A 21,303-nucleotide genomic window follows, 5' to 3' on the forward strand; every position below is an offset into this window, starting at 1 on the left:
AGTCAACATTGCAAATTAAGTAGCATCCCTTGTCATGAGCACCGGCAAGGGGGAAGGGGGGGCATGCGCCCCCTGGAAATTTGGGACTATAAAGCAATTATAAGGAAACCAAAGGAAAGAGAGCAGAATAGTGAAAAACCATGGAAAAAATGTTTTTTTCCCCCTTGTTGGCTTCCTGCCAATAGATTTTGACCCACAATAAGGAAAATATCAGTTCTAATTTGTGACTGAGTAACCCTTAACCAGTTTTCCACAAACGTTATTTTCTGTATGATTTGGTTGGAGCCAACGAAATCAAATTCTTCATATTAATGAATGGTAAGTAAATAACGATCCTCGTTAATAACGAAAGTATAAGAGCCTAACTATTGATAACATTCAGTCAAAGAATCAGCTTTTTATGGTGATCCTAAATATGTATTTGTTTTTTAGTAATTAGTGCAGTTATTAGAACACAAGGAAGTTCCTATAATTATAGAAAACAAAAGGGAAAAATAACTTAATAATGGGCCATTTCGGTAAGAATATGCCGTCAACTTTTGCTTGCATTTCAAGAGTAACCTTGAGCTGATTATGAAGCCACTATAATCAAAAATGTTTCCCCTGAACGGAATGCTGGGAATTTCTGTATTTTCCCCCTGAACGGATATGCTTTTTATGTTTTATTATCAATTTCTTTTGCAGGAGTGATTGTATTTATCTAGTTGTTACTTTGAAAAAAAATTAATTTTTTACACTTATGAAGTATAAAGGTGACACTTTTACTGGCTTTTGGTATTCAAAATCAAATTAAAAATATTGAATTAAACATTTTGTTTGATTTTCTTAATCTTGGTTTTAATGTTTTACTTTGAAAAAACTATTTTGATAATGCATTACTTTTTATAAACACTGAGTCTAAAGGCATTAAATATTTTGGTGTTTAATAACCAAGTTCAAAACTGTTGATATTGTTAAAAAAATATCCGTCCGGTCCGACGCTTCGGCATTGCTCATCAGAATTAAATGCTGAGAGTGTATATCTTAGTTTTTGTAAGTTGGCTATGGTTTTGTGTATTTTTTGTAATTACTTAGTTTTTTCATTTTTATATACTTTTACTTTAATTGACATACTTTTTCTATTGCCTTTAGAAAATTGTTTGTCTCTAAGCTTCATTAAATAAAGAAAAAAAAACAAGTTTTTTCAACTGAAAGTAAGGAGCAGCATTAAAACTTAAAACGAATAGAAATTATTACGTATATGACGGGGGTTGCCCCCCTCCTCAACACCTCACTCATCACGCTACAGTTTTTTGGCACTTTAAAAAAAGTTACTTATTGTTCTAATTAAACGACCCTTGTGTTTCAGGAGTCGTTTTAAAGAATTGGGACAAAATTTAAACTTTAGCGTAAAGAGCGACATGTTGAGGAGGGGGAACCCCCCTCATATACGTAATAATTGTTGTTTGTTTTAAATATTAATGTTGCTCCTTACTTTCAGTAGAAAAAAACTTGTTTTTTTTTCTGATGGTTTTTTTAAATAATGCCAGGATTCCTGACTCTATCTCCACGAAAAAATCCCCCTCCTCATAGAAATATCCTCTGGACACTCCATTCCTGGCGAAAATTTACCTTGAACAATCACCCTTGATGTCTCCACGCTTAAAATGGATTCGATAAACAGAAAGCAAGACATATGAATAAATTTCTTATGTAAATCCCGGAAAATTCCCCCAGTTTAAAATTTCATCTAAAAATTTCACCCTCTGGAAACTATCCTCTCCATTGAAAATTCTCCCAGCAGAAAATTCGTCCTCCCCTCCCCACCCGAAAAATGTATGCCTACTTCCCAATAACAAATAAAACAATGGGCGAATTGTATAACCTTTCCCCAGAGGCTGTAGGGAGTCATTTTATCTCCAAAGACATAATTATTGAGCCTTTCAACTATGCTGAACACAAAGCTATATCAAAATTTTGATCGGCAAATTTTGGGCAAAAAGTGGCATGGGAGGGGGCCTAGTTGATCTCCAATTTTTTCGACCAAATAAAAAGGGCACTAGAAATTTTCATTTCCATTAGAATGAGCCCTCTCCCGACGTTCTAGGCCCACTGGGTCTGTACGATCACCCCTAGAGACAAACACGAACTGCTTGATTACCCATCAAATTCCAAACAGAGTTCATGGAAATAAATATGGGACATACAAATAACTGTTTCCCACAATCCCTTCGTTGGTTAAAAAGGAGACAAACATTTCAATCAAAAGTCTCTAAATTAGTCGTTTAAGATAAATAACCTCGTTTCACTTACCATTCAGTAAATAAAAATGTAAAAAAAGTGCCCCTTTGTTGCATAATAAAGAACCAAACATTTAAATCAATATAAAAGATCAAATAAAAGATCCCACAGCCCCTTTTTTGCATATATAAATCATTATCCTAGAATTAAATAACATCTTTTTCCACTTACCATTGAGTAAATAAATATTTAATGCCAAACAGTTAAGCCAAACCACCCCCCCCCTCCCCAAAAAAAACAACAACAATTATTTCGTTGCATAAAAAGGAACCAAACATCAAAATCAGTATCATAAAGTAAAATAATATACCTGTTCATTCACCATTGAACAAATAAATATTTAACATCACCCCCCCCCCCGAACAGAATTATTTCCCGTAAACCCATTGTTGCATAAAAAGGAACCGGACATCTAAATCCATATCGTTAATTTAATAACATCCCTTGTCAATATATATATATATATATATATATATATATATATATATATATATATATATATATATATATATATATATATATATATATATATATATATATATATATATATATATATATATATATATATATATGTATAATCAGTATCGAATAAACATTTTAATCAGTATCGAATATTAAATATTATTTATGCTATTTAATCAAGACCCTTTATCACTTACATTTGTGTAAATAAATATGAAAAATAGTAGAACACAACTCCCAAAAAAACAGTAATTTCCCATAGCTCCTTCGTTGCACAAAAAGGTACCCAGCATTTAAATCAGAATTTACGGTCTCAAAATTAAATAAGATCTCTTATCACTTACCATTTAGTAAATAGAGATATAATGCCCCATAGTAAAGCCCTACCCCGAAAAAACCAGTTTTTCTCATAATCCCTTTGTTGCATAAAAAGGAATATTCAAATGAGGTGTCACTAAATCTCTGAAACATCCTCTGCCTTCTCCATACCTACGCCCAATAGTAGAAATACGAACCAGGCAGTGCCAACATGTCCCCTTGACAGCGGAGGAATTTATAGCCGATGGCAGGAGCGGCTAGGCTAAGCGCTACAAGTTGAGTTGTAAAGTGTGGGACCTTCGCCTGTCAGAGAGTGCCGAGTTTTGCGAAGAGCATAGCCTGCTCTGGTGTTTAAATTACTTTATTTACTTTGTGTCCACAGTTTTTGTTTGTTGTTACTAATCTGTGGACAAGTGGTTTGTGGTCAAATAAGGGAGTGTAAGCAGCGACACGCGTTTATTTGTTGATATTGATGGATATTAATTTGATGCAACTGAATAGGAGGTGAACTGGATTGCACGAAAAGTAGGTGTTTTTGGACTTCCTTCAAATATAAACGATATTAATAGTGGAGTCTGTGTCCTGGGTAAAATTATGGTTTAGGGGCTTTTCGCTGTCTTGGAATGTAGGCTAGTTGAGGTAGGAGACTGACACTTTCAAAAATGGAGGTAGCCTAGGCAACAGTTTTAATAATGTCCCATGAATGTATTTTAACATAGACTACCTAACTCCTGTCCACTATTTAATGAGCATTGCAGCCCGTTTTTTTTTCATATTTGTGTCTACATTAATGTTGTAAATTTCAGTGTGTTCTTGCCTTAAAAATTTCCAGCTTTTTATATTCCAAACTGTTTTGAATACTGGAGTAGGCTATTCAATAATCTGTGTCTTGTTCTGAACTAAAAGCTATAATGGTTCTTCCTGTGATGCATTCAATAATATGGGTCAATATTTACCAAATCATATTATTGAGTTTTAAATATAGTGAATACACCATTCGATGCCGTTTTTTATGCTGATTACGAATATAACAATCATTTCCCCTCCCCCTATATATGCCAATTCTGGGTATTTTTTTCTACATTAGGGGGGGGGGGGCTGCCTTTTTTTATGCTGATTACGAATATAACAATCATTTCTATCGGAAATGATTATTATATTCGTAATCAGCATAAAAAAAGGCATCGAATAGTATATTCACTTTAGTTGTTACTCAATAATATGATTTGGTAAATATTGACCATAATATGTATGGTAGCCTATTCGATTTTCAGAACTGCTTCCAGTTAAACTGTATCCCTACTCTAGGCCTATCTCTACTCTCTTTTAATTTTTAAGGCTTAGCAAAATGTATTGGGTAGAAGGCCAGGGGTGAATCTCCAGCATTTTTGTTGGGGGGCAAAAGGGGTCCATATCCGGATATTTAAGGGGCATGGGATATATAATATTTTTGGTACTTGTTAAGAATCCAGTAAACACGCGAAGAACCGCATCTAGAATCTAATGAAATCCTAATCAAAAACAGGTTTTCGTTGCCTTGTGAGGTATTCTCACTCCGTGAAAAATAATTAAACTTTAGTTTTTGGGGTTGAAGGGGCAAAAAAAAGGTACCTAGGTTAAGTTAGGCTATGTATTTAATATATGCTATGCTTTACCGCTACCCCCCCCTAATCTGAAAATATATATTCCAAATTTGTTTCTAAACTATTATATTTTATCATACTTTGTTTTATTTCATTAGCATTAACGAAACTTCACTTATCGCGTGTTTAGCCTACTGGATTATTAACAAGTACCTATTGATTTTTCTTCACATTAAGATGAAACAGCAAGATGCCAATTGAAAAAAAACCCGTCAAAATGAGCAAACTTTTGAGTGTAGGCTAGCCTAGGTATATATTCGGGAATTGGGTGGGAGGGGGGTGGTTGTGGGGCACAGTTACAACAATGGAAGCAACTCTGAAAACCCGATAAATAAGTCGAGAATATTTTGAAATGTAATCAAGTTGGCCTCTGGATTGTGTTTCAGACAATTTTTTTTAACTTCATTGTTAGATAAACATAGCCTAGATTGCTGGAACACCGACCTAGATATGACATAGAGATAAAAGTAACCTATATTATAGGGTAAAAATTAGATATCAAAAAGAAATAGGCTTAGTCTAGCCTATGTTAGGTTTTTTTATTCAATGCTCTTTCCACATATAATAATCGCTGGCGTTGCAATTACGTTTCAGACCCCTGCCTCCTGTGGGCCCAGGTTTAACTCTAGTGTACCACACGAAAGTTTGTTGATTTTGTATGAACAAAATCACAGATAGGCTACAGACACATGAATTTGTTTCTAAGGACCCTAGATTTGTTTAAACAGAAATAAGAGGTAGCTTCTTTGAAAACTAGTGGAACAAGGGGGCACATGATAAAAACCGTTTCATTTCCATCGGATATATATTTCAAGTGACCCTATATACCTGAGCAACTAAGAAACCGCATCGTAAGGCATAGGCAAATCTGAAAAACATTCTGATACAACATATAGGCCTAAATCAAAAGTAAAAAAAAAAAATCGACTCCCAATTAAACGTCCTTTCCAATTAGAGGCTAACAATTGCTACCTTTGCAATTGCATCCCAGCCAGAGCCGTTCAAAGGGTTGGTGGTGCCCGGGGAAAAATTAATTACAGCCCTCTCCCCCCTCTCGACTCAAATATAAGCAAAAAAACGAATCAAAGTAAAATTTTGACCGAAGTAGGCAATACCACAGCTGACCCGCGCAGCTAACCCGGTTGCACACTTGGAACGGCTCCTCCCTCCCCCACCCTGATGCCTGGATATAGCATTAAGCTATGTACATAGGTTTGTAGATTATTTTTTTTAAATTTGCATTAGGCCTGTTTAGCATTATGACCCAACTGTTGATGAAAAATAACGCAAACCAACAAAACCAAAAAACATGAGCAAAATTCTTGTGCATGGACTCTTCTGAAATAAACACTGAATTAAGCACTATTTTTGGTACTTAATTAGAATCCAGAAAACACACGAGAAGTGAAGTTTCGTTAATGCTAATGAAATAAAGCAAAATAGGATGAAAATATAATAATTTATGAAGAAAATTTGGGCTATATATTTGCACATAGGGGGGGGGGGGGGTAAAACATAGCTTATATTAAATACGTAACCTAAACTAGGTACCTTTTTTTGCCCCTTCAACCCCAAAAAGCTAAAGTTTAAATCTTTGTCACGGAGTGAGCATTACCTCACTATGCAGCGAAAACCTATTTTTCATTAAGCATCTTTGAGATTTCGATGCGGTCTTTCTCATGTGTTTTCTGGATTCTAAATAAGTACACTATTTTTTTTCAAACCAGCATTATTCCGTGTTATGAACCAATTGCTGATGAAAAAGAAGTACGCATCTTGCTAACCAGCTAAATTTTCTATTTAGCCTATGGGTATAGGTCTATCGGACCCCATTGGGGGGAAGCATTTGTTGCGTAGTGACCATTGTATTCGAAAACTGTGTTCAAAGGGGCATCGAATGATAGTAATCTGGTACTATTATGTATTATACCAATCACACTCGAGAGGTGAAGTCAGGCTAATCATAATTAAATATACCAAAATATGATGAAAATATTACACTTTAGAAATAAAATTATGGAAACTGCGACAAAGAATTATGGAAAGAAGGCCGCCCAGAATACATTATATTAAATACCTAAGCTAACGAAAACACCAACTCTATATATTAAATATTTAAGTAAAGTATACCTACGTCGTAGTTTTTCAACTGAGTGTAAGCTAATTGTCTCTAAATACAGACAGATAAAATCAGTTTTCGCAAATTTAAGAGAGCTAACTTGTCGAGTGTGTTTGGTATAGTACATAAGTACAAGTAATCTTTTGTTCTAGTGTTTAGTTCAGTTGAGGTCGTATACGAGATTGTTACCAACTTCTGGTTAGCCTATAATATATAGCCATTTATTGGCATTGGGCGGGGTGGGGGGTGTCTAGGAACAAATTGTGACGGTAGTGATTATTATTTTGGGAAGCTATTTGAATTATTTTTTGTTGTTGTCTGATTTCCGCATTGCATCAGAATGTTGCCCAGATTAGACCTAACTAGGTTATCATTTGAAACTACAATCTAGTTCCAAGTAGAATATACACTGCTATATTGTACTATGATCTTGTACAATCTAGAATTTACAAGCTAGTTCCAACGAAAAGTATAAACGGCCCAAAAAACTAAGGTGAGAATTCGAAAAAAATCTTAGAAAGTCCCATGAAATATATAGGACATTTTCGGGTAAATTATAAAATCTTGGGAATTTCTCATAGGGGGAGAGGGCTCAAGGCCCACTTTCCCTGGTACACATGCCTGGTTGAGGCTTGCGATTTCATTTTTTGATCAGATCCTAACATGATTCAAGTGAATATCTGATGATTCTTATGACTTTTTTATTGTTTTCACTGGGACCCAGTTTTCTTAGAAGAATTGCCTTGGTTACCTCCTCCCTTCTGAAGTTGATACACAAAGGTAAAGTGGTTATCTATTTAGTACTTATGTGTTATAGCGATCACACTCTGTTCTTGATCTTTAATGAAACCAGTTTTCTGTGTCCTTTCGGAGATAATCAGCTTAACCTGAGCGAGATAACGTACTATGTAGGTATATATTAATTAAATATTTTAATATATAGAAATGGTTATGTTATGTTAGGTATTTAATACAATGCGTTCTAGGCGGCCTGTTTTCCATATTTATCCATTATAGTTTCCATAATTTTTTTACTGAAGTATTATATTTTCATCACATTTTGGTATATTTCATCGATTAAGCTAACTTCACTTCTTGAGTGTGGTCGCTATAAGACGTAAGTACCACCTATTTTAAAGTAAGATATTTAACGTAGCTTTGTTAAATCTCCCATGATTGGTCAGCTGAAATAATCATTGGTCAGAAACAAGTTTGTATTCTTATGAAGTTCATGTAAACCAGTGTAAACAAGCCTACTAAGCTTACGTAAAATTTCCATTAAACCTAAACAATCATGTTCTTAAATATTTTTTCAATAATTTTCTTGCGGTGAGTCCAGTGACAAAACTTGGGGAATTTCCCCTTTCTTCTGTGTACAGATCTGCGCATGGACATGCTAGTCGAAAAAAGGATGCATTTTCATGCAAAAAAAAAAAAAAAAAAAAGACCAAATTTCCCCCAAAAGTTGCTCAGAGAAATTTTCGGTACTAGTGCATTAAACGGACACTTTTATATACTGTATATGGAATGTCAAACGGGAGATGCTACCGATACCGGGACAGATACCAGGTACTAAAACAGTTGTTAGAGTGGAATTGAGTGAAACGGGTGAGCTAATATGAATGTTAAAATTACAATTTGGGATTTGCCATTTATGTAATTATTATAATTTTGTTCATACCATTATAACCGGGTATCTGTCTCTGGTAAGTTTACGTATTTAATATATGGTATGCTTTACCCCCCCCCCCCCCGTAGTGTGTAAATATATAGCCCAAATTTGTTTATAAACTATTATATATTCATCCTATTTTGTTTTATTTCAATAGCATTAACCAAACTTGACTTCTTTAGCAGTATATAGAAGTATCCGTATAATGCACCAGTACCAAATTTTCTTGTCCATTTGCTTCCTCAGAAAGGCTTATATACCCGATTTAGCCTACCCAGTCGCGTGTATTTTGACAAACCCTTATTCATTTCGTGGGGACAATGGCGTCTCATGATTACGTGGGGCGTCGTTTAATTAATTAACAATATTTTCAACTTAATTTTTTCTTAACAAGGAAACAAAAATAATTATGGTTGTGTCCAAATTCTGCCGGTCATCATTCATTGCCCATTTCTGCAAAAACAACATGGTCTTATCGCACCGCAACGAATCTCAGTCTTGATGGTCCAAAAAGTAATTAAGAGCTAAAATTCCCATTTTGAATAGTAAAGAGTTTGTCAAGCATAAAGTCGTTTTTTTCTTTTAAAGTTGAATTTGCATTTTCCACACTTTTAAACAATAGCCCAGACGGTTGAGCTCGAATTAATGCAAAAAAATTCAGCTAATTGCTCTTTGGAACTGAAAGGAAGTGAGAACAGAGGTTGTTCTACAGTAGTTATTACCCATGAAAGTAATTGAATTAAATACGATTTTTTAGTCTCTTTGTTTCTAACTCCTCATTGTTAAATGTCAGTTGCGCAAAATTTATCAGAACAGAGCCGAAGAGAAAAAGCAGGATTGCTATATTATACTTACGTGTTTAAAAGAGTACTTCAATTGCTTTGGTCTATTTTTACTGTGTTATCTTTTTAAGGCAATTACATTATTCTTAAGCGTATACCAAAAAGGAAACTTAAATAACTCCGCTTTTTTACCCGTTGTTATATTTACCTGCTGTTGCTATGTCAAATTATGACCCAGTAAAAAGAACGCAAAACTCATACAGTTTGAAAGAAAAAAGATTCAATCCGTAACGTTTTTTACAATTAGTCTTATTGCTCTGTTTTTTTTTTTACTTGAACGTCTCGGCCTTTAACCTAACCAGCGTAAGTTGTAATTGACAGTTCCGGCATCCCATAGGAGGATATCAGTCCTTCATCCCTCTTACAAGACCAACATACTCCATATATGCAAAGTCCGTCACGTTTAAAAAAGGATGCTTTTCTGACAAGAAACATTTTTTTTGGACATTAGTCCCAGCCGGCAACGATTTTAGGATGGCACCTTTTCTTGAAAATTAAATAAAAAAACAAGTTTTTCCAACTGAAAGTAAGGAGCAACATTAAAGCTTAAAACGAACAGAAATTATTGCGTATATGAGGGAGTTCGCCCCCTAGTCAATACCTCACTCTTTACGCTAAAGTTAAAATTTCGTTCGAATCAAAAATCCCTGAATCACAAAGGCCGTTTAATTAGAATAGATATCTCTTTTGAAAGTGCTAAAAAAAACTTTAGCGTCAAGAGCGAGGTATTGACTAGGGGGTGAACCCCCTCATATATCCTGAACGACTCCACTAATTCAAATTCATATATGAAAATGTACCTAAAAGAGTAGCCTAATCCAACCACGTGTACAATAAAATATCTTGTCTCAGCTTTCACTAAAATTACTGCCCAACTTTACTTGGGGGTCTACTTGGGTTTGATGTTACTCAGATTGCTAAGTGCTGCATTTTACGCTGCATTAGGTGCCTTTCTCTGCCTATCACGTAACAAAATGGGGTTAATTTAAGATGTTATATACCTTCAAGGCCAATTTAACGTAAATGACCAGACCAGACGTAGCCCTATGTTATATATAAACTACAAGAAAACGCCCTAGTTATGGAATTCTTGATTTATATTATTCAGAATGTTTCTATTAATAAAGGTTTGTATGTTCTCTTCCATTTTCATCCGTTTCAAAATCCTTTTAAATAATATATTTACGAAGTGCTCTAATTATTTCACAATGGCGTCAATGCTATAGACCGGTTTGAAATTAAAATTATTAGAACGAACAAAAATTACACTGTATATGAAGGGGGCTGTTCCTTCCTCAACCGTCACTCGTTACGCTAAAGTTTCTTAGTACTTAAAAAAAAACTTTTTATTCAATTGACGGCCCTTGTGTTTCAGGACTTGTTCTTGAAAATGGGACAAAAAATCAAACTTTATCGCAAAGAGCGAGGGATATGGAAGGGGCTCATTTACCAAATAATATCTGCTCGTTTGAGGTTTTATTGTTACTGCTGACCTTCACTTTAAAAACAAATTTGTTTTTTTTACATTTAATTTCTGAGTGTTTTTCAAATCATGCAAGGAACCTCCTCCCCCCATGTAAAATTTTCCATAAAAATTTCCACCGGAAATTTTACTCCCCACGGAAATTTTTCCCGTGGAAAATCCCCTTTTGGCCAAAAATCCACCCTGAAAAATTACTTTAGCCTATATATCCCAATAACAAATACTGGTTTTAAATAATGGGCAAATTGCATCATTTACAGCCCTTTTCCTAGGGGCTGTGGGGGTTGTTATCCCCAGAGGCATAGTTATTGGACTTTTCAACTGTGCTGAACCAAATGGCTATCTCATATTATCCATCTGATGTCTTCAGAGAATTTGATGTGCTGAATCGGATGGTGGGATTTTCATTAAGATCGCCTCACGTTATGAGGGTGCCCCCCCCCATTTCAAAATCGGGCAAATTTTCTCAACCTCGTAGTTTTTGATGGGTAACATTAAACTTAAATAATTTTATGTATTTGGAATCACCCAAAAATGTACCAATTTTTAATTTAATAGTTGTTATCATAATGTTTTTTTTTAGAGTTTCTGTTACCAGGGAGTGTTTAAAGAAACGATGCGCTGATTCAAGCAATGAAAAACAACAGAAATATGTTATTTAGGGCTATCTTGCACCTTTAGGGGGATGGAGCACAATTGTTAAAATACTGACCCTTACATTTTAAAATATTGGAGAATCAACTGGTCTTTTTCTTTTGTAATTATAGCGTTTCTTTTATAAAAGCCTATTGACAAGAATGTTACGTATCATTCTTTTTTTGTGGATTGATTAGGTTTTGGGTAAGTTATTTGACTGCATAATAACTCCTTTTCTGAGAAGTTATTTGCAGTAATATCATGTGATTCATCATTTTTGAAGTTCCCACAATCGTATTCAGTCCACAAAGAACCTGCCGCTGTGTTGTTTTTGTCAAGAATTTAAAACTGCTTATGGATGTATATTTTCTATAAAAAAACTGGCTGAATTCATGAAATCGTCCAATTTTTGCGTTGAAATTATGTGCTATCCAGCACTCTTAAATTAAGTTGAGAACAAGTAATCTTCTCAAGTTCATATTGCTTTGCATGTAAAAAAGTATGCAGAATGAGCTATTTTACTTTTATGGGTTGCTGCTTTGATTGCACAGTTGTGTAGTTTGGGTATTGCTTTTGCGTTATTATTTCGTCCCAGCAAGCAATTGAAGTGTAATGACTTAGGTTATTGGGGCAAACAACTTTAAATCAAATAGTCCATAGAAATGGAGTGTAAATGAGGAGCGATGCGGCTCAATAGTAACTGAAACTCTAAGAAACAGAGTTTTGATAACAATAGACACATCTAAAGAATCGAATTTTAATGTAAAATTCAAAACAAAGTATGTAACATTCATAAAATTCAGTGGTACCCATCAAAAGTTACGAGCCTGAGAAAATTTGCCATTTGTTGAAAAAGGGGGAAACACCCTCAAACAATCAAATGATCTTGATGAAAACCACACCACGAGATTCAGCATACCAGAGATCTCTAGTTATAGATGTTTCAAGCTCCTATATACAAAAATGTGGAAGTTTGCATATTTTGTCAGAAGAAAGATCACGGATGCGTGTTTATTTTATTTTATTTGTTTATTTTTTTTCCTCGGGGATGATTTTATCGAACCAGCGATCGTAGAAGATCGTTAGTGGGATCAGGTGATGAGAAATCAAAAGTTCTAGTGCCCTTTTACGTGGCCAAAAATATTGTAGGGCAGCTAATCCCCCTCCCACGCTCATTTATTCCTCAAATTCACCAGATTAAAATTTTGAGATATCTGTTTTTCAGCGTAGTAGAAAAATATAGTAACTCTGTCTTTGAGGATGACTTAACCTCCCCCCACAGTCCCCGGGGCAAGGCCTACAAGTTATGGACTTCACCCATTGTTTACATACAGTATTGGTTATTAGGAACTGTACAGACGTTTTGAGGAGGATTCTTCTGGTCGAGGGGAGGGGGTTACATGGGAGTTTCATTGAGGTATTTTTTATGGGGGTGGTAAATTATTTATGGAGGGGATCCGGATTTCCCAGCATTATTTAAAAGACGATCAGAAATTAAATTTAAAAAAACAAGTTTTTTCAACTGAAAGTAAGGAGCAACATTAACATTTAAAATGAACAGAAATTGTTACGTTTATGAATGGTTTTTTTTTCAATACCTCGCTCTTTACGCTAAAGTTTTTTTTTAGTACTTTTAAAAGAGCTTTTCAGTCTAATTAAACGGCCTTTGTGATTCAAGAGTCATTCTTACAGAATTGGGACAAAGTTCGAATTTTAGCGTAAAGAGCGAGGTATTGACGAGGGGGTGAATCCCCTCATATACATAATAATTTCTGTTTGTTTAGAGTTTTAATGTTGCTCCTTACTTTCAGTTGAAAACACTTTTTTTTATTTAATTTCTAGTAGGAGCGCCAGAAACGCGCGCAAGGATGCTTCGTGTAGCTGTGTTCCATGTAATTCGATAGCTTTTGGGAGTTTTGACTAAATTGTCTCGCCTCCCAGAAAGTGAAATCCTCCTAGCAAAATAAATTTTTATAGGCCTCTACGATTTTGCACAAATTACCTTGTTGTTTTTTTTTATTAAAAAATTCCTCGAGGGATAGGGAACTTTAGGTCAATCTTCTCTATACCAAAGAGTATTGGAAACTACGCATAGAGTACGCGTAAAAAACGCAAAAAATTAATTCCTGACGTATAGAAAATAGTGATTTTAGAAATGAGGTATTTAGTTTTGTAATTTTAGAAACTTCTCCAATTTTCATAACCAAGCAGTTTTGTAATACACTGTTTTTAGAAAGACGCAAATTAAATACCGTTCTTGTGTCTTATAGCCACCACATTCAAGTTCTGTCGAGAAGTAAAGTTTGGTTAATGTTAATGAAATAGAACAAAATATGATGAAAATATAATGCTTTATAAACAAAATTATGAAAACTACAACAAAGAATTATGGGAGGGGGCCGCTCAGACCGTATTATATTAAGTACGTAACCTAAAATAACCTCACCAAACCAAAATACCACCTAAATATTTAACTAAAATATAGCTACAATGTAATTTCCCACCGAACCGAAGATAATATTGTCTGGCATAAAGAACATGAAAATCGGTTATAGTCTCGTGTTCGCGATACAAGATCTTGTGTGTGGTGGCTATAAGACAAAAGTACCTTAAATTTTAGCATAAAGAACAGTAGGGTCAGGGGGTGACAGCCTCTTAAAATAAGGGTAATTTCTGTTCATTTTAAGTTTTAACATCTATTCCTTGTTTCCTTGAGAAAATAGTTTTTGTTTAAGGATTGATAATATGCTATGATGTGCACAAAAACAATGTCAATAGCAAATTAGTTAGTTATAATCGGGAGCATTTAAACGTACCGTGTCCTCATTCCTTGAAAAAAAAAAAAAAAATTTAGTGCTGTTTTATTTAAATGCCATATTTTCTGATAATCCGCGTTAGCATCGGCAAATACTTTATGTCGGGTAAGTTCTATTTAATTCTACATAAACCGCCCACACATCTCCCCACCATGCATTTCCATCCCCACGCATCCTTAATTTTCAGTAAGGCAATACGCGTTAGGGGATTTTTTGAAAACTAGGCTTGAACCCAAGAGAAATCTATGGCCATTCCAAAATAGAAAATTTTATATCTCTTGTAATCAAAAAGCTCAAAAAACCTTGGTTATAAAACAACAATGGGAATTATTTTAAAAAATGTAGGCTACTGTTTTAGGATGTTCGTAATCCTTTTGTAGTTTTAGCCTCATATTTGCGAATATTATTTTCAAAGGTACTTGTGTATTATACGCCACTCACTCAAATTTACGCTGTCTAAAACTCGAGAAAAAACCAGTTTCTTCGTTAGTTTCTTTCAGTTTAGCGTGAGACAAGAGAAAGACAAGTGACAGAATAGATGGGAAGTATGTAATTTGTGCCATATATTTGCACATTAGGATGGGGGGGGGGTAAAGTATTTGGATAGTTTGAAGTTAGAAAACGATTCTTACTTCATAATTTGCAGAATAATTGTACCTAACATATTTTGCATGCAGGCCCGCGATACTGTACCCCTACCCACCGTAATGTGCAGACATATAGCCCAAATTTGTTTCAACCTTTTTTTTAACATACTTAGCTCAATTTCATTAGGATTGAGCGTCAACGAAACAGGTTCTAATTAAATGAAACATTTGAATGTTTGCCGTATAATACACAAGTACCTTTTAAAAACAAGTAAGTTTCTTCATATCAAGCACAATTTTGGAAGACTTCGGGCCGAACTTCGGGTTTCCATATTGTTTTAGACACATTGTCCAGGGGGGGAGGGAGTCTCAAAACCAACTTATGCCTCCGCATTGGAGGTAAAAAAATAGCCCATCCAACTCCTTCAATATAGAGAGTACAGTCCCCTTATATATCATGTGAATTCCAAATTTAGTTTGCTGGCTGTAAAAAGGTCTAGTTAATTATTCATGAGAGAACCATAAAACCTATGATACATTCAGCAGTTTATTCATTTTTGACGAAACAGATATTCTTTTGGATCGTAAGACAATTCTGTTTGCGTAATGTTTTGTTAATGCCAACACAGATGTGGCGGTTTTAAGTTGCATTTCAGGAGAAATTAATGAATATATTCATCCCTCACATTTCACAGCGCATGCTCATTTTGTAGGGTTTTGACTGAAACATTCTATTTTCTTAATGCCCCCACTGAGTGGATTTGTCAAGGCCGTGAAGGGATATACCCTTTTGATTTAACCTAAACTCAAGGGCATCATAACCATACAAATTTCCTTATAATATAGTAGTCACTTAAGGGCACAGTTTATATAATATACCAGTAAGTTTACCGCAGATGATTTCTGGCCCTTCATTCTCGGTGCGAACAAAAAGCTCCTCCCACTTATTTCTGCACTTATTGTCCACTTATTGGTTGAGCCGGCCAAGTGGTTTTGTCAGTACTTGCTCCGTAGGTGATTATTCTCTGTCTACCCGTGAAAAGATCTAATACCGCTTATGTTTATATCTGCTAAAATGTTCTCTGGAGCACTCGCACCTCGGTCCGGGTTTTTATAATGGATGAGATAGGGAAAGATCATACTGGATAATTGTATAAACTGTGCTTAAGGGCTAGGAAAAATTGACTTGAAATATTCACAGTTTCATATTATATACCTAGTATTAATTTCGTAGTTGAACAGTCCCCTCCCCTCAAAACAAGATGATTGAAGAAAAATCTTTAAAAACTCAAAAGTCGTTGATTTAAGAACTAATATTCTTCCGACACATAAAATTGGAACGTTTTAAGTTACATTGATCACAGGTGAGCAAGAAAAATTATGATATTCTTCTAAAAGCTTTTAAAAAAAACACTACGTCTGTCTTGGTTTTTAAGCAGTGTTTACAAATTGTCGACATAGAGATCTAAAAATTTGATGACATGTCTTAATAAATGTCAATAATATTGAATAGTACGTATATTGTATGCCATTTCTCTTTTATCTTGTGCCTTTATGGGACAAGATTCTGAAACAGTCATTTCAGAATGCTGTATTGTTAGCGTACTGGGCAATGAGATGTTAAAAACCTCTCTCTCTACTAAATCTGAGCTAAGGCACAAACTATAATTCAGATGAACCTTCTTGAGCTGCTAAGCATTTTACTTTCTTTGTAAATTATTTTTGGGGTCCGCTTTTCGATTAACTTAGTTTTATCAGAGCAGAGGTCGTTTGAAAGACCAGGATTTGTTTTAAATTTTGCTGCAGTAGATAGTTAAAAGACGAGTAATGATGCACAAAATTTCCATCACAGAGTAAAACAAATCGGTACTTTCCTATTATATGGGAACCTACAAAAAAAACAGTCACTAAAAACCCGTTTTTGACGGGTTAATTCAATAGACGGCTTCAGAGTAATGCAATCCATAGCGTGGTTTTCATTGCGTTTTACGATATTTAAACTGTTGTTTTATGGGGTTTAGGGGGGGAGGTACCTAGATTTGGTTAAGTTACGTATTTTTTTTATATGCAATGCTTTACCAAACGCCCCCCCCCCCCCTAATGTGCAAATATATAGCCCAAATTTGTTTATAAATTATTATATATTCATCCTATGTTATTTCATTTCATCAGCATTAACCAAAGTAGACTTTTAGAAGTGCCCAAATAATGGGAAAGTACCAACGAATTTTGTGGTTAAAAAACTCTTTGTTTTGTTGTTGGCTTACGTTTCTCATAGGTGGACCAATCGCCCTTGAATTTGAGTTTTTTTTATTTTTAATCGCTTAAAATTTCCTACAAAGAGTTTCAAAAATATTAAGGTTTTAAAAAGACGGCTATTTTTCTATCCATAAATAAATGATTTTGTGATTGGCTTACGAAAATACGCACAGATGTAAATCAATGGAATTAAATTAAATACGGTACTTATCTGTTAGCCAGTACACACTCGAGAATTTGGATCTATAAAATCCGACAATAACCGGTTTGTTGCTGTTTGTGTACGCAGATGATTAGCTTCGGCTCAGTGGAAAACTACATTGTAGCTATATTTTAATAAATTTTTAGTTGGTATTTTGGTTAGGCTAGGTTAGGTTACGTTTGCATGCAGCCCCGCTGTATTTAACGCCAACCCCCCTAATGTGCAAATATACAGCTCAAATTATATATATCCTATCTATCTCCCAAGCCTCTCAGTTTTTTCAACCCCGTACCTGTAGATCTAAATTCTCGAGCGTGTACTGGCTAACAGATAAGTACCATAAATTCTTATCATAAAATTAAAGGAAAGTAATCTGCCTCTTTCTCTTTGTTCTTACGCTTTTTGAATGATGTTGAGCGGCCCCACAGTAAAAAGAGTTCAGGAACCCCTAAGCTGTTCTAACAGCTAATTTCACCATTCTTTTTGGGCAAGTTCAAATACCTTTTTAGCGCAAGGTATTACAATATCACCACTCGTTTTTTCTCTTTTAGTTGCGACAACCCTGTAAATTTATGTAAATTGTTTAGCGCCTTGTATTAACTTTGCTAAAATTGTTTAGTGCACTAATTAACTATTTCGCGGACGTATCTTTAACGCTGATTACCCACCTTAAGTTGTTAATCAAATTCTAGTGGCTCCTTGGCAAGTAAACATAAAAAGAGATATCAAAACTTAGAACACATTGTGAAAATTGACGAATTGTCTCGAACTTTTCTTTCATATTTGATGGAAATACCACCTTGACGCGAAATTTCGAGGACAGTTTTTGTTTTCTTTTTTTTAAGGTTAAAAGCAGGTCCTTGAATCCGTTCAGTTTATTATACAAGCTTGCCTAATACACGCTTGAAAAAACACGTAATAACTCCAGATTCAGAGCCACATAAGAAAACCCCCTCTTCTCTGTACTTCAGCGCACCTGCCTGTCTCACGAATACTGGTCAGGGTTGTCACCACCGTCAGTTCCTAAAGTGCTACAATTGCCCATATTTGTGTGCTATGCAGCGATTTTCGGTGCTACAGTCAAGATTGACAGTAATGGTGCTAAAATAGCACTTTCGTGCTACAGGTAGCATCCCTGCTATTGGTACGGTGGTACCACAGTACGCTTTGTGTGTCAGGTACTGTTCTGTATGCAACTGTCCACTAAAAACGTCAGAAGGTAAAACAAGCAGGAATTATTTTAAGACGGTGAATTTTTTTCTAAACAAATATTTCCGCTCAGTATCGTCATTACCAAAGCACAGATAAATATAAAAATAAAACTTACCGTAAAATTTGCGACCAATAAAACTAAAAATAAATAAATAAAACAGTCTTAGCATCATCACTTCAAGGAAGTGATGGCTAGTGACCCACTGGTCTTAGAAATGCAACTTGATAAAACTGTATCGTTTCAGGAACTATATGGGTCATCTCTGGAAGGGGGAGAGGGTTGAAAGCCAGAAGTATCATTTAAGGGGGATTTGAGCCCCACCAAAAAACTCGACATGTTTTTATGGAATCCATAAGTGTTCCCTTGCATCAAAAATTAAAGCCTTACCTTTGACCCACTGGTCTTAGCAATGCAACTTGATAAAACTGTATCGTTTCAGGAACTATATGGGTCATCTCTGGAAGGGGGAGAGGGTTGAAAGCCAGAAGTATCATTTAAGGGGGATTTGAGCCCCACCAAAAAACTCGACATGTTTTTATGGAATCCACAAGTGTTCCCTTGCATCAAAAATTAAAGCCTTACCTTTGGTAAACAGAAGCACAAGTCTCTGAAACAGTTCCGCTGAGACAATAAGATTTTCTAATTATTTTTATTTCAGCGTTTTTGCTTACCTCTTTTCCTCTAAAACATGAAAATCTTTGCCTTACGTTTTTGGTCCTCTGTTTCTGTGCCTTATGTTATGACATTATATTTGAGGCACTTTACATTTTTTTTCTTATTTTAATAAATTTTTTTCTTATTTTTATACATTTTTTCTTTCTTATTTTTATAGAAAAATGAATGCATATATATTAATCAACTGCATTCTTTTTGCATAAAAGTAGAGGTGGCCTAATGTGGGAGGACGAGATAAGGGGGATTAGCAACGGGTGCCGAAATTTCAGAGGCGAAAAATTTCAAATAAATGATCTAATGGTTGTAATCATCTTTTTATTTTTAAAGTTTATTTCGTAATCTGCTTCGGGTTATTTTCAGTGAAATATACGCTGAAAATAGGTTAAAAACATGGAAAAATAGGATTTTTATTTTTTAAGTAAGTTTAGATCATTAACTTAGAAAATAGCTAAATAATATACTAGTTCTGGCTTGGTGAATGGATATATATATATATAAAACTAATGAATTCGATGATGCGTATTTTGTCCTTTCGTTGCAAGTTTAGACGTATCGCGAAATCGCATGTTTCATATGGAATAGGGGGCGTAATTTCGTCAGAATTTTGGGGAGGGAGCGAAGTTGGAGGACCTGGTTTTCCCATGTCAAGTTAAGAATGAAAAATGAGCCATATAGTACTATAAAAGCAAAATTATACTAAAAAACTGATCTGTTTCTGTGGGTGCTTGAAAAATGTAGGCCTATATTAGTTTTGACAAGATGTTTGAAGACACTAAAATTCAGCTGGAAAGGGGTGACTACGGCCTTGGGGGCAGTTGTTCCCTCCCCTATTTCAAATTACGCCCCTGCAGGGAATATAAACCTTAATTGTCAAATTATTTACAGGCCTCGGTCCACCCGCTCCCGGTGGCCATCCGTTACACAGTGTCCCAACTGCATTTTCAAACTACGGCTCAAATTCACCTCAAATTGGACTGGATCAGAGAACTGTGTGGGATACATCCAGGTTAGGTCATCCTTTCCAACATGCAAACCAAGGGTAAGTTATATATTAGAATTTCTAACTTAGTAAGAGAGCTGCGATCTAGATTGCCTTCTCAAAACAAACAGTGAGACAAGAGTGTTTTGAATGAAGAACTTTTTGTCAATTGAAAGACAGAAAAGGTATTTCGCCTCGTATCAGCGAGCCCATGCGCCTATCTTGCCCCCGAACTTGAAAGATTTTATGATTTTTACGATTTTTTTTATATTTGTCATCTAATTTGCCAAAATTTTTTGCTGGATCCCTGAACTAATTGCTCCCTATTTCGATAACTATATTCTAGATGTTGTTGTTTATAATTCTCAGTAGAATACAAGGGACAACGTTGACCCCCTTCCCTCCCTCCGCTTCAAACTTTACTGCAGACCAGTGTGACCAACAATCGATAAATATTTTGGAATACAGATTTTAAATATTATAAATAGATTAAAAATTCTTTGGCAAAACCTTGCTCCTTTGCCTGTGTTGAATCTTTGAAATGTAGATTACTTAATCGTTTTACGAATACGTAATGGATTTATTGCAAAATGTAAAGAAATAAACTTTTTATTCCAGTTTCCTAGTAATATCAAACAAAATTGATATTTGAACGAATCAAACGACACTATTTGCATCCAAGTTATCAAAAGGGCGTATGTGAAATTTCTCAAGAACGGCTAAAGTATTAAGTTTGAACTTCCAGGGAACTTTGAGAGAGATGTTAAAACCAGTCAAAAGACATTAATCACACCAGACATGAAGATAACAAATACTATATAAATGAATAAGTTAATCCTAAAACAGGTAAAAATTAAAATGGATTCTCAAGTCAACAAGTCAAACTTAAGTTGAACAAAAATTGCAGACAGAAGTTTAGTGGATTTAGAAGTTTTAAGGCTAGGGGAGGGGGCAGTAACCAAACTCCTGTTTGTAATAAATTTTGTTCGTTTTAAGTTTGACTTGGGTATCCTATTTATTTTTTACTCTTTTTAGGATCTACTTAGTCATTTACTTTAGTGTCTGTTATCTTTATGTTTGATTATTTATTTTAATTTCTGGTTTTAAGTTTAATTAT

General features: G+C 34.9%; 1 protein-coding gene across 2 annotated transcripts in view; it reads left to right on the plus strand.

The window, feature by feature from the left end:
• Positions 1–21,303, plus strand: part of ci (transcriptional activator cubitus interruptus) — a 221,058-nt gene that overhangs the window by 79,574 nt on the left and 120,181 nt on the right. The window contains exons 1-2 of one of the 2 annotated variants that reach the window (XM_089094843.1): positions 3,301–3,585; positions 20,093–20,246. Coding sequence is in view for 1 of the 2 variants with exons in the window: in XM_089094842.1 (XP_088950968.1) it covers positions 20,093–20,246 (154 nt within the window). In the remaining variant the exon portion in view is untranslated. Of the gene's footprint in view, positions 1–3,300; positions 3,586–20,092; positions 20,247–21,303 lie in introns of those variants that run through there. The other variant, XM_089094842.1, reaches the window with a different exon arrangement.

The sequence above is a fragment of the Artemia sp. Qi Xiang Cuo genome, chromosome 9, assembly GCF_049724085.1.
Source record: "Artemia sp. Qi Xiang Cuo chromosome 9, ASM4972408v1, whole genome shotgun sequence".
NCBI classification, from domain to species: domain Eukaryota; kingdom Metazoa; phylum Arthropoda; class Branchiopoda; order Anostraca; family Artemiidae; genus Artemia; species Artemia sp. Qi Xiang Cuo.